We start from the raw sequence: 15,043 nt of genomic DNA, 5'->3' as shown, positions 1-15,043 counted from the left end.
TCGCCGATTTTGTTGATCATCCAATGTAAAAGGTACACTATTATAAAATTTTAATCTTATCTGCCTTATTCTAGATATAAGGCTGCCTCTATTTGCTTTTTCCTGCTTACAATTTCATGCTTAGTTGTTTATAATAAAATGAAATTACTTATTAAAAAATTTAACTATTTCAAACTAGAAGTATATAAATTAGCTACATTATTTTGTTTAATGAGGATTTATTGAACAAATGTTGTGTTAATAAAAAAATAATGTTTTCATCATATTACAGTATAAGAATTTTAAATTAAAATCCAGTTTTTAGATATTTTTAAGAGAAATATGTTGAACATCAGAACTTAAATGCATCTTACACAAAAAAATTAAAACATACGATCTTAAACCAACTAACAATTATATTAGTAATACTTAATTTTAAATACCTAAACTGCAAAAAAAGCTAAAAAATTGTTAAGAAAACATTAAATTCAATTTATAATGCATTATAAAAAAAAAACATATCCAGTACATGTTTTGCTAAACAAAACACAAATTTCAGGAAACACTTTTTAACACTCAACGCTGGAATCTCTGAAAAACTTTTTTGGAAACCGGAAATACTAGTCCACATCTTGCATTTCAAACTGGCCCATGATCTGCGGTTGAAACCAAAATTCTACCCAGACTCTACAATTAAACCGGACCGAACAAACCACTTCATTTCTCAGGTTCAGTATGACCGCATACGTATGTGCCGCGTCCACACCGATCTTGTAGAAGGAGAAGCAGTTGTGAGTGTAGAAGAGGTGCTTGTAAAGAGCTCTGAAGTAGCGGAAGCCAGCCTCCATTGCAATAACTTCTCTGCGCGCCAAATTGACTGTGTTTCCGTTGAGTAACTGAACTTGAAATCGATCAGCGTTTCCGTTTGAGCTCGCCATTCCTGTTTTTACTTTGCCCTTTTGTTAACTAGCTCAAGCTGTGCAGATAAACCTTGTGTTTCAGTGTAAAGCTAACAAGCACCTAAATACTAAGTTTGATTGTCAGTATGCTAATTTTTGTCATAGATTTTTTTCTTAAACGGCTTATGACAGTATTGAAACTTTAACATGTCAAATGAATTAACGTCGATACATAAATATGTAGTAAAGAACTAAGATAACATATTGTTAAAACGTAAAAACCTAGCTTTTTCGTCAGTAGCAGTACTTATAATAAAAAAGGCTTAGTAGGATATTAATTTTATCGTTTCTAAAAAATAAGTTTCTTAGGCTTTTTGTTTTTTTCAAATATAGGTATTTTACTGTTAAGATAAAACGCTAATGTAATAGTTTGTTGTAATGACATATTTTAATAGTAGTTTTTATTTTTATCTTTAAATTGTTTTTTAATAACTTAAAAACTTTTATGTCTTATTCTTGCTATAAACTGTATAAGAAGTAGTATAAACCACAAAAAAAAACAGCTTAGTTTTAAAATACTTAAGCTTGAGTGTTAATACTAAATAAACAGTTTTTATTTTGTTACTGTGAGTATTTACTTGAAAAATAAACTTTACTGCTTATTTTAAAACTTACAGATTCCTCAATGTTTAATTTTCATATCAAGTAAAAATAACTAGTTAAATATTATCAAAATTCTGGCTTTTTAGTTAGTTTAACTTTACAAAAAATGCTTAATACGATAGCAAAACAACTCGTACGAAAGACAAAACTTATTTTAATTGTAAAGTAAATAAAATATTTAAAACAAAAAAAATGTCTTAATACGAATATCACTTCAAATTTTTTTGGTATTAAACTTAAAAAATATTTTTAAATACAACGCATACTTTTTTCAACTATAACCAAGCAACATTCAGCTTAACATTTTGAGCATGCTTCCAAACAAATTTAAATAGAAACTGAAAAAAAAACAGTAATGTTAAACGCAATTGAAAAGGATATCATAGATTCGTTCACTTCTATCATAAAAGTGTTCCTTTAATTTAAAAATAAAATATCTGATTTTATTTGATTAAGTAAAAAACACTTTTTTAAGACAAGCACTTTGTGATAATATTGAAAGTAATAAAAAAGTTTGAAAATATTTGGATTTTCAAACTAATGGTTTAATGTTTGATAAAATCTTTTAACTTTATATTCCTGCTTAACAATTAAAAGCTTTACTTGCCAGTTTGTTTTAATTGAACTAGGTATTCTTATTCAACCAACTACTTATAAACCTTAAATTAATTGTTAACCAAAAATATCTGTTTAAGTAGAAAAAATTGTTTTAATCTAGAACAATGGTCATATAATTTGAAAAGTTTTTTTTTTACTTGGTAATAAACTGATATTGTTTCTTAAAACTTTTTATTTCTCCTTAATTGGACCATAATACTAAGTTAACATAGTTGTTTTAGAATATTAACCTTATACGCTTCTAAATAAAAACAAGAAAACACAAAAAAAAAACAAACGTGCTTGCTCACAAACAGTAAGTTTGAAAATATGAATGTACAACTAACGAATTTAAATTGAATATTTAAAAGTTTTAAAAGCTGGTTTATAAAATACTGTTTTAGAAATCATCCTGTAACATAAATTTTTTTGTTACGAAAAAAATTTCTTAATCAAAGTTTAATGCTTTTTAGGGAAAATCGTTAAACTATTCCATTTTCTAAATACTTAAAATATAACAACGTTTTAAAAAAACTTATTCTTACTTTATTTGATTTCTTTACAGACTTTTAAAGGTTTTATATTAGAATTTCTTGACTGTTACATATTAAAGGTAGTCTATAAAACTCACATATTTATGCTTTTATTTCAAATGTAGTCCTAACTAACACTTTAGAAGCTGTATACTTGTTACTTTGTCAGTTTATTATCAACGTAGATAGTTGACCATTTTTTTCACTTAAGTAATACTTAAATGACTATTACAAATAAAACTCATCATCCAATGTAAAAGGTATACTATTGTAAAATTTTAATCTTATCTGCCTTATTCTAAATATAAGGCTGCCTCTATTTGCTTTTTTCTGCTTATAATTTCATGCTTAGTTGTTTATAATAAACTAAAATTACTTATTAAAGTATGTAACTATATCAAACTAGAAGTATATAAATTAACTACATTTTTTTGTTTAATGAGGATTTATTGAACAAATATTGTGATAATAAGGAAAAAATGTTTTAACCATATTATAGTGTCCAGTTTATAGTTATTTTTAACAAAAAATATGTTGTACGTTAAAATTTAAATTTAATTTATATTAAAATTTAAAAATACGATCTTAAACCAGCTAATAATTATATTAGTAATACTTAATTTAAAATACCCAAACTACAAGAAATGTTAAAATTGCGAAGAAGACATTAATTCAAATTATAATACATTATATAATAAACCCACATCCAGTGCATGTTTTGCCAAAACAAAACACTAATTTCAGCAAACAGTTTTTAACACTCAAAACTGGAATCTCTGAAAAACTTTTTTGGAAACCGGAAACACTAGTCCACATCTTGAATTTCAAACTGGCCCATGATATCTCCTTGAAGCCAAATTAATGCCCAGAGTCTGTTGTCGAACCGGACCGAACAAACCACTTCATTTCTCAGGTTCAATATGACCGCATACGTATTTGCCTGGTCCACACCGATCTTGTAGAAGGAGAAGCAGTTGTGAGTGTAGAAGAGGTGCCTGTAAAGGGCACTGAAGTCGTGGAAGCCAGCTGTCATTGCAAGCACGTCTTCGCGCGCCAAGTTTATGAAGTTTCCATTGACTACACGGACTCGAAATAGATCAGCGTTTCCGTTTAAGTTTGCCATTCCTGTTTTTACTTTGCTCAAGTTGTTGCAGACAAAAATTGTGAGTTAGAATGAAGTTAATTCAGCGCTTTAGTACTAAGTTTGATTGTTAGCATACTAATCTTTGTGATAGATATTTTCTTAAATGGCTTTTGACAATAATAAGACTTTGGTATGTAAAATAAATGAGCGGAGATAGGTAAACAGTAAAAAATCTAAGATAATAGACTTAAAATACACGCAATTTTTATTTTTCTTTCAGCAGTTTATATTTCTAATAAAAAAGACTTAAAAAAAGTTTTAAATTGATTAAATAAACTAGTAGTTTTAACAATTCACAAAACTTTATGTTTTAAATTATTTCTTTGAATTTAAAATTTGTATAATATTAAAGTAGAATATTCTTTTGTTTTTTTAAAAGTAGTTTTTATGTTATCTTGACAATATGTATTAAAAAACGACACTTAATAGTTTTCATAACCAAGGCTTGCTTACACTTTGGTTTAACAAATAATATAAAAAACGATATATAAAGTGGTTAAAAAATATTAAAAATAAAAAATTATTATTTAATAAACAGATTAAATTGCTCTATTTTAAAAAATTGTTTAAAATAAATATGTTATAAAACTTCAAAAATTTTTTTAAACTAAAAAGTACATCATAAAGTTGTTATTGCAAAGAAGTAGATAGTCTACTACTACTTAAAATATTATTAAAATGCTGTTTTTAAAGTAACTTAAAACTTAAAAAAAGTCTTTATATTTGGCAATAGTTTGTATTCAATATTTTATAAAGTAAATATTTTGTTGCAATATAAACTTTAAAGAAACGTTGTTCTTATACTCTGTCGTCTTACTTTATAGTCCTTAGCAGGATTGCTATTTTCAGTTATTTAATTTATGAAAAATTACTCGAGCATGAATTTTAAAGTTAAAACCAACGTTTGTAAAGAATTTAATATTCAGTTGGTATAATCACTATTATTTTTGGCACGTCTGGTCCTTGGCTAAGAATAAGAAACATCTTTAGTTTTCACATTAAAGTGTGTTATTGTAAAATATATTTTAGCTTATATCGGAGAAAGAGTTGTTTTTTTCTCATAAATATTAATTATATAAAAAAATTAAACCTCGGTTATAAAATGTTGTTAAAGTTTTTGTAAATTTAAATACATGTTAGATACAGTAGTTAGATATAAATCTTACTTTAACCTACATAGTTTTGAAAAATGCTTCAAAGGTAACAATAAGAATGTTGAGCATGTGTTCATCAGACCATAAAATAACTATTACTATGAATTCATATCCACTACATCCTTTTAAGTCAGAAACATTTTTGGTATCTCAAAGCTTACTCAATATACTGACAAATCAATATGGGTCATGCTAACATCTGGTACAGTCATCCACGCAAATATGGCCGTGGCTCAAGAGAATGGTTAGTTTATTTATTATTATCATATTACTACTATTTTAATAAAGTTTTGTATGATTGTATTACTTTTTATCACAACAAAAAAATTATTTTTGGGTAGGTAAAATTAAGTAACAATATATTCTTGCAATTTTTAATCATAAACATGTAAGTTGGTGGTGCTAAATATATTACATTATATTCATACAGTAAATTAGTTTGCACCTCCCATAAGTAGCCTATTGTTGCCTCTGACTTTGACCAGCTATATGTCAAAGTTTATTTCAAAATTATAAAATCTGTGAAAAGCATCTTGAAGCTTAGTAAAAACTATATAAAATAAGATCGAATTGTAAAAAGTGTTTTACCCCCCTAATGCCCTTAAACTAAATTTAGACCCAAAAACATGTACTTTAAAAAACCTGGATAAAATTTTGAAAACCTAGAGAGAATTTTCCAAAAGTCAGTGGCAACCCTTATAAGTTGTAAGGTTGGTTAGGGGTAAGACGTACTAAAAAAATTTAGGGGTATATTTTTAATGATTATAATTTATTTTCACTTCTTATTTTATTTAAAAATGTTTATTTATATTTTTAAACAATATTGATCTTGCAGAGTTTTTAACAATTGCAAGTAACATTTCCTAAAAGTTTAAGGTATTTATCTCAAAAACCTAAGAGAATATATATATTTAGTGATTTTGATTTATTTGCTATTTTAGATTTTTCCTCTTATAAGGAACCTGTTGTACTCTTAAACTTTCACTAGCTATATCTAAAAAAATATTTTAAAATTTAAAATGATGTAAAAAGCTATTTGTAATTAAATAAATAAAACTCTACAAAATAAGATCAAGTTGTGAAAAAAGTTATTTACTTCCCCTTATTGCCTGAATATTATTACACTTTTAATTAACAAAAGTACTTGTTTAATGTTTAGTTGTTTTTATAGTTACATGACATATTAAGGTTTTAGGTAGAAGAAAGGCATTTAAATTATTCAATTTTAAATTAAGATTTTTTGTGAATATCAAACTTTATTATGTGCACTGTAACGTACATGCTTATTAAAAAAACATAATAACAAACTTTTACATTTGCTCTTATTTGAAAGCTTATAAATTATATAAAATAGTTTCAATTAACTTTTGAGGTATAACCATTTTTGTAAAAAATGTCTATACATATCTCATACAACAGTATGAACTCAAACTTTCAAGGCCAATTTTCTGAGAATTTTGGAAAAATCACTAAATTTCCGTCTCCTCCTTCATTTTTTAAGCTATTAACCTTAAAATTTCATTAAATGTTCCTTGCATTATAAAAAAATCCTAGTGTAACAGTAAAAATATTCAGACCATTAGAAGAAATTTAATTAAAAATAAAAATTTACTTAAAATTTTCTAAATTGCCACTATAGGATTGTTTATAACTAACGTAAGATAAACTGAGAAAATTTAAGAAAAATTTCCTAAAAACTGAAGAAGATAATTTTCTAATGAACTAGTGTTTTTATGCCTTTTTAACTTCTCCTATCAATAAGGACCCTGTTGAACATTTTGACTTTGTCTTCTCATATCTCAAAAACTAATTTTTGTTATAAGAAACAGTGAAAAGCAACTATTAGCTTAATTAAAGGTATTTAAAATAAGATAAACATCTATAAAAATGCCTTACCCCCTCACTTTTTATTCCCTAAAATAAGGTGTTTAAGAAAAAAATTGAATTTCTATGGCAAAAAAGGAAAAGGAGCATAAAAAGTATATTTTATGACTAGAAAATTAAAGGGTATAGAAGGGGTAAGAATTAAAAAAAAAGAGCAATTAAAAAAGAGAATTAAAAATTAAGCTCTTTTATAGAATAAGTATAAAAATTATTAATTATAAGCCAGACTGTATTCTTAACAAAACTTTGTATAACTTTAAAAATATGTTTATTATTATTTTTTGTTATTCTTATGATACTTTTAGGTATAAAAGCTGGCATAAAAGTAGTTTTTAAGATTTTAAATCATATTAAGGGCATAGGGGGGTCCAACATTTTTTTCTATAAATAACATTGGATCTTATATGAAAGCTTGGAGTACAAACTACAAGTCAGTTTTTATAGAATAACAAAATCTTATTTAACTTTTGAAATATTGTAACTTTTATAAAAAGTTTCCAATACAAATGTATAGACTGCAAACTTTTTGGAGTGAGGTTTTTTTGGAAATTTTAAAAACTACTAAAAACCTATCTCCTCCTTCATCTTTTGAGCTAGAGACCTCAAACTTCCAGGAAATGTTCCTTTTATAGTTTAAAAGACTTGGTATGTTGGAATTATAAAGTATTGAAAAATAAAAACTTTAGATAAAAAAACAAAAAAAAAAGTGGTTTTTATTTTAATAAAAAATTAAATTTTCTTTTAAAATATCCTGCATTCAATTTTTTTTAAATTTAGTAATACACTTTCTGTGAAAATATGAAGAAGATTGCTTGAAAAATGAAGGAGGAGATAAATTTTCAGTGAAATGGTCTTTTTTTTCGCTTTTAGTTTGCGCCTTCCATTAGAAACTTATTGAGGTCACCGACTTTGAATGCTTATATCTCAAAAAATACTTTGAATTTTTTCAAGCAGTTAAAAATGTCTGATAGCTCAGACAAAATAAGATCAACTTGTAAAAATCAAGGTGGACCCCCTATGCCCTTAATTATATATATAATTTTTATTGAAACTCAGATAGACTCAGTCTAGTTTTTGTTTACTCATGCTGGCTTTTTTGCCTCAAGAGTACTAATCCTGTGAAAATTGTTGTGCTTAAAATTATTTTAAACTAGTTAATAGCTTTTATATTTTTTTAAGGGTAAATGTTTTTTAATTCATTTAAGCAGTCAAGTTTTCTTCTTAGTTACAGAGTTGCAACCCGTTCAGACTTTTCAAATTACTTCTGATAACTCTGGCTAGTTTGAGTTTTAGAAACTTTTTTTTATGTTGTCTTGCCATTATTCTGGTATTTTAAGTATTTAACCATTTTAAGCTGTATAGTTCATAAGTTTTTTGTTAGTCAATATATATTTTTTCAATTTTCTCATCAATTTAGGCTTTTTCAAGCTAGCTAGATGTAACTCCTGATTTTTGGTCATTCAGGCTTAGTTTTTTGTGTTAAAGATTAGCAACCCTTTTAATTTTCTTGCAGTTTTGAAATTATAAAATAAAGAAATATTGTCTTCAGAATAATAACATTTTTATGTATTTAAAAAAATGCATAAGTTATAAATTCTTTAAAAAATAAAACTAAATATAAAATCAAATACTTTTTATGTTTGTAAATTTTCTTGAACATATTTTTTGCAAAGTTGTTTAAATTTCTTGTTTACAAAAGTTTTAAAATATAAGTTCATTTTAAAAATGGTCTTTACCAAACTTTTTTTTCATAATGCTCCTTTTAAAAATTCTAAAAAGCAATTATTTCCTTCAAACAGGTGTATCAAAAAAAAAGACTATAAAAATTCTTAAATAAACCTAAAAACTATTTCAAATTATGACCTCATAGCTCTCAGGGGGCTATATGGCCCACTTTTGGAAACCCTGTTTAAAATACTCCCATGCTTGTAGTTGTCAGGCTTGTTTTTAATGTGAGCGTCGCCACACACCCAAGAGAAATCTGGGTAGTTTGAGGTTTTTTAAACCCAACTGCTAAATCAGACTAGTTAAAGTCTTTTTGAAAAACTCAGGCTGATTCAAGCTTGTTTTAAAGTGGATATTTTATCCTAAATCTCTGGCTAGTTTTAGGGCATAGGGGGTAAACACTTTTTTAATCTTGTTGTTTACATATGCGGCAACTAAGCTATTAGATACTGTTTACCTTTTATTAAGTTCAAAATAGGTGTGAGATATAAGGGATTAAAATTTAATAGTTGAATTGGTTTTTTAAAAGAGGTGCAAATTAAAAAGATGAAAATAATCTATTCTACTAAAATTAAATTTTCTATGTTTTTTGAGATACATACCAAAAATTTCCAGAAAATCTTACATAAAGTGTTTATACTAAGAATTAAAAATTTAAACAACACAAAGCATGTTTTTGAAAAGTAAACCTAAAAAATAGCTTAGTGTTTTTTTTAGACATAAATTTTCATTACTAATTTATGTCTAAAGATTAAGTGATATAGTGTCTAAATTTGGCACTAAAGATTTTAACAAAAGTTGAAAAAAAAACTGAAAAGTTGAGTTATTAATCTCAAAAAACATGTAAGAGGTAGGTTTTTATTTGTGTTTATTTATTCACTTTTTAAGTAAGTACTGTATGGTTGTAGCAATAAGCTACATTAAACAATTGTATTTTGATTTCACATTTTAAATGAAGTCTATGTACATTAAGGTGGTTATAAATCTGGCAACTTATGGGTTTTGAGCTAAAAAAATTCCTGGCAAATGCCACAAAAACACCCCATTGCTAAATTTTCAGATGAATTCAAGTAAGTTTCACCTTGACAGAATTTGGCTTTGTGAAAATCACCCCAATGCAAACTGTATAAGATCCAGAAAATTTTATCTTAAAGTTTTTAGCCGTAAGTTGCTTTATATTTGGCAATTATCATAGAAAAACACAGTGCAGAGTTTAAGACAATTCAAAGAAGGAATTTTATGTAAATAGTTCTTGATTTAATGTAATTTTTATAAATTTTTGTAAATGTTCTTGATTGTCTTTTTTTTTTTCAAAATATCAATAGTGCCACCATAAATTTTTTTTAAATTGTCTTAAATTAAGCACAATATTTTTTATGATAATTGCTTAACAAAATTACTTCGAGTAAAAAACTGAAAGGTTTTGTTTTTTGAGTCCCCTACTGTTTGCATTGGGTGGTTTTCAGAAAATCAAATGCTGCCAAAGTGAAATTTTCTGCAAATCATCTAAAATTCTGCCCAGTGTGTTTTGGTGGTGTTTGCCAAGTGCAAATAATTCTTTAGCTATATACTCAATTTCACTGTATTTATAGTACTAAATGTTCATATCAGGGTTACCACACACTTATGATTATCAGGGTATTCAGGATGTTTTGAGTTATTGAAAACCCAGGACAGCTCAGGATTACTCTGGATATTTTGAGTTTTTTACACAGGTAGACTCTGGAATTTTTTTATAAACTTGCATAGTTTCAACGTTTTTATAAGTTCCCAGTACATTTTTTTTTATAGATTTTGAGTGAAATTTAATTAAGTTAGTTCCAAAAATATATTTATTATATAACCAGTTTTGTTAGAAAGATGGTTTTTGTTAGTTTTGAGAAGTTGAAATAACTCTTAAAGAAATTAAAAACCCCATGATAGTTTTTTGACATAAACAGTAGCAACTCATACTTATTAAGGCCATAGGTAGAGGGATAAACAACTTTTTAAATACTTGTATTTTTTTTTAATAAAAAACTATCAGTTTCTTTTTACAGTTTTTTAAAACTGTGATTGTTTTTAGTTTCTTTTACCCTTTACGACCTATATTAAACTGAATGTTCCTGATTCTAAAATAAATTTGTTATTGTAACATCAAACAGTATCCTCGTGCAAAAGTGACACCCAACCACTTAAATCAGTTGCTTAGAAACTGTACAAGAAGATAAATTGTTAATAAAACTGAATTAATTTCCTGGTTTCATGTAAAAAGAATTTTTGATTGAAACATTATCATTTGATACTAAATGCTTTCAACAGTTATTTTCTCAATTGTTAGATATTTATTTTATTATTTTAGCTAATTTCTGTGTAAAACAAATTTTCATTGTTATCATCAAATTGATAATTTATAATTGTTTTCAACAGTCGCATCAGTGGAAACAGGCACGGTCTGATTCGCAAATACGGATTGAATATTTCCAGGCAATGCTTCAGAGAGTACGCTGAGAAAATCGGTTTCAAAAAGGTTCGTTTTTTCTGTTTTCTATAAAGAAAAACTATTCTTTTGGTTTTCAATATGATAGTGTTCTTTTATGTTTAAGTGTTGTACTACAATTTTTTACAAGTGTTGACTTTATAATTGTTTTTTATTGTATTTAAATAAACTAGACAATTTATTTACTTACAATGTCTAGAGTACTATATTTTTCTTGCTAACATTTACGTTTAGTTAAATTAAAAAAGTATCTAAAAGATTTTTTTAACAAAACGCAATTAATTTTAGAAAGTTTAATTTTAATTTTTTTTGTTTTCATGAAATTAAAAAACAATATTCAAACTTTTTAATAGTATAACTTTTATTTAAGTTCATGATATTGATAAATCATACAAGTTTGTTTTCTCAGAAGTGATAAGTAGGATTTTTAAAAGAACATTTTACAATTTTGACTTTCATTTTTAGAACCTTAAAAATAGTATACGAAGTGCAATATTAATGATCAAGGTTTATATTGTTATAACTTTTTTTTTACAAAATGTAATCTAATTTTATTTACAGTTGGACTAATTTTGAAGAATCCACCAATGTTGTTTTTTTTTGCATTTTTTCAACATGCCTTAAATAAATAGACAATTTAAACAATTTGTACTTTTTGTCTTATTTTTAAATAAAAGTAAATTTTAATAAATTAATTTTAAATTGTTTATGAAATAATTTTTGATTAGTTGTTTTGTAAGTTTTTAATAGTTTTATTTTGTGATTTTTTTTTTATTGTTTTCAAAGCAATCAAATTCTTAACAGCTAATAATTTTATTTGTTGAGAAACATTTCCTTACATTTGTTATCTATGTATGCAGTCATTTAAAAATCTTACTAGCTAGCTCTGTCTATTAACTTATTATAAATATTAAATAACTTTTATTTATATTGTTATGCACTAAATTAAGTTCTTCAAAATGTTTGAATTTGAAACTTAATTTTACTGCACAAGATATAATACATAAAATGTTTACTTAGTTTTATAAGTAAAGACCAATAAGTAGATAAGTGTAATAAATGAGACGAGTAAATAAGAAATTATTAATACCTTAAACAATTATGAAGTTTTATTTACATCACTTTTTTTTTGTTACCAATAATATTCAAAGTTATAAAAATTCGCCTTATAGTTTATAGCATTATTTTTAAAAACATAAGAATTTTCATTATTTGTGTGCCAAACATGTTTTTAACTTTTGTTTAGACAAACATTTTAACGAATTAAAATTAATTATAACCAGTGAATCGCTAACCTCTTATTATAGTCCTACGTATATTAATTGAATTTTTAATTTAGCATTAAGTTGAAGAGTCCATTATGTCAGTTTTACTAATAAAATTATCTTTTTTATCATCTTAAAGCTAATAGCGTTAACTATAGTTTTTTTCAAAATAATAAGATTTTGCTTTAAAGTATTATTGAATTTAAAAAAGTTTTCATAAAAAAATAATAGTTTTAAATTAACAAGTTTTTCATAACAAAAAATTGTGATATTTGTTTTTCAATCTAAGTTTTAATGCTGCTCTAAAACCTTGAATATTAAGTTTTAAGATAAAAAGAAATACTCACAGGATACATACTTACAGATGTTAGGCCGCCACACTTTTGTAACTTGCTAGTATTTTAAGCTCAATACTTTTTACTCAACCGATTACTTTTAGCCTTTAACATACGTTAGACTTGCAGGCAAAATCAATAATTTGGTTATTAAAAATGTATCTAAGTTTTGAAGTCAGTTGTGAAGATATTGTTTTTTCATACATTTTTTGCTCTAAATATATAAAACTTGTGTAGGTTTAAATATGGGGATTATTTTAGTTTAAAACTACTCGGAGTACCTTGAAAGTTAATGCATTCAAAAGCTATGAAGAACTCTGAAACATTTAAGTATAACTACAGTTTTCACTATTTTAATGAGATACACTTTTCATTTAAAAATAAATTTTTCTGAAAGTCTTAAGGGTACATTCAATAAGGTCATACAGCTCCAAATATCCCATAATTTTTTTCAAATGGTCCCTTATAAGAAATTAAAAAGGCTATGGCTCCCTTGTACTCAAGAAACACCTAGGACCTTTTTTTCCACTCTTCATTAGCAACTCCAGAATATCAAGTGTAAATTAAAATTTATGACCGCTAATAACCCCGTGAATATGTGTTATGACCCCTAAAGGGGCCACTTGGCTTTTTTTGGGAAACCCTGCTCTAAAATCTATACAATATTATGTTATTTTTTAGGTAATAGTAAATTAACAGGCAATTCTGTCTTTGCAGACTTGGTTTCGATATGCAATCTCTTGAAGATTATTAAAGTTTTTGTAAAGAGAAACCTCAAACTGATGAGTTCTTGAATAAGTTATATTAATATTAGTTATCTAGTAAATAGATATGATAATTTTTGAAAGAAAATGTAGCAGACCATAGTTGAAATAAACTTATATTTCTTCTGGAAAAACCAAACCAGTTTTGAAAACAAGAAATTTAGTAAAAATATGTACAACATCTTATTTTATTATCTAATCACCAAAGTTCCTATTTTCTTGTCAGTTGTTACACCGGAACTTTTTCAGTTCAAACTCTGAGCTGAAAATATTTTTCAATCTGTAAACGTTTTACCTTCTTTTAATTTCTAACAATTATTTCTTATTATAATTACAGTAAAGTAATCTATTACAAATAAGTAACTACTTTTGCACCATGTGAATTTAGTTTATCGAAACTGATTGTAAATTTACTTGGTAATTATCATTTAGAATTTGTGAACAATTAGTTTTAAATGAAAAACAACTTTATAGCTTAAAATTAAACACTCACTGATAGATGATATTTTTGCAGTATTCAATATAGTTTGAGTTAATTTTTAGGTGTTTTTGATTTAATAAGTCTAACAAATACTTCAGAACGTGTTCCTAAATTATCGTTTTTAGTTGTTTTGATTTCTGGCTGTTTTGACTCCTTTTATAGGAGCGTTAAAATTTAAACCGTTTAAAAGTATTTAATAACTAATTTTAACGCTTTCTAAAACCTGTTAAGAAAAGTAAATCTAATGAAGTAGTATTTTCTGTCTCTGAATGTGTACATTTAACGAAATCTATTAAACTTTAGGACTTATATCCTGAACACAACTTTACATTTTGGGGCTACAACAAATTGTTACAAAATTACCTATCTAGTTAGAAAGTCAATCTTTTATAATTTCGAAAATAGTTATTGGCCATTTGTTAGTCGACAACCATACTTACTAGAAATTTGTTTTCGCGGGTTAGACTTGTTGAATAAAATCTTTGAGGGCCATGTATTTATTAAAACTTTTCTAACATTTAAAGTAGTTCTTTAATTTCACAAATGTAATGGACTGTTCATTTAAAAAGCACCAATACTGTACCTACTGAATATCAAATTCAAAAAAAAACAAATTGTGAAAATTTTGTTTAGGCTAGTTATAAACAAATAATACGTCGCGGGTTAGGGATTTTGTTGAAAAGTCCATACGTTGCCTATTACTTTCCTGAAACAAATAAACTTGTTTTAGTTTTCATAAATAAGTAAAATACAACTGCGAAGTTAAATCAATAAAAACTTTAAAGTTGTACTAAGAAGCTAAAAACTTTCTGAGTTTTTTCTACTGCATGAAATATTAAGTTTATTTTATATACTTCGTTTTATTTACATTTAAAGTTAAAAGAACAAAGCCGTACTGTAAAACGAATTTTGTGTTTACAAAAAAAAAACTCTGAACTTACTTGGGTGACTGCGACTCAATGCTTTAAAAAGTTTTAGTCCAAACTAAAAGTTATAAAACTGCAAACTATAGAGACTGCATAAGAAATGCAACAGTTGTGTAAATTTTTCTGGCTATTTGCCATTAACTGCTTAAAACAGATAATTGTTAACAATTTATGTGTAATTGATAACAGAGTTTATTTTTGCATAGCTATACATT

The 15,043-nt window shown here is 25.8% G+C and overlaps 1 protein-coding gene across 1 annotated transcript; it reads left to right on the top strand.

Annotated features, from left to right (window-relative positions):
* Window positions 1–5,091: 5,091 nt before the first annotated feature.
* Window positions 5,092–11,702, top strand: LOC145841987 (small ribosomal subunit protein uS14). Its single transcript, XM_082949315.1, has 3 exons — window positions 5,092–5,213; window positions 10,988–11,087; window positions 11,619–11,702. Exons 1-3 carry the CDS (start codon window positions 5,152–5,154, stop codon window positions 11,625–11,627), a joined length of 171 nt encoding a protein of 56 aa, XP_082805441.1. The 5' UTR covers window positions 5,092–5,151; the 3' UTR covers window positions 11,628–11,702.
* Window positions 11,703–15,043: the final 3,341 nt, after the last annotated feature.

The sequence above is a fragment of the Thalia democratica genome, chromosome 8, assembly GCF_965202585.1.
Source record: "Thalia democratica chromosome 8, ktThaDemo2.hap1.1, whole genome shotgun sequence".
NCBI classification, from domain to species: domain Eukaryota; kingdom Metazoa; phylum Chordata; class Thaliacea; order Salpida; family Salpidae; genus Thalia; species Thalia democratica.
Note: the sequence above shows the minus strand (reverse complement) of the source record. Positions and strands in the feature narration are given on the sequence as shown.

Excerpts from the sequence above, each read along its gene's own strand:
- LOC145841987 (XM_082949315.1), top strand. The coding sequence starts at position 5,152 with ATGGGTCATGCTAACATCTGGTACAGTCATCCACGCAAATATGGCCGT. Across the intron at positions 5,214-10,987 it reads GGCCGTGGCTCAAGAGAATG|TCGCATCAGTGGAAACAGGC; the intron begins GTTAGTTTATTT and ends TGTTTTCAACAG.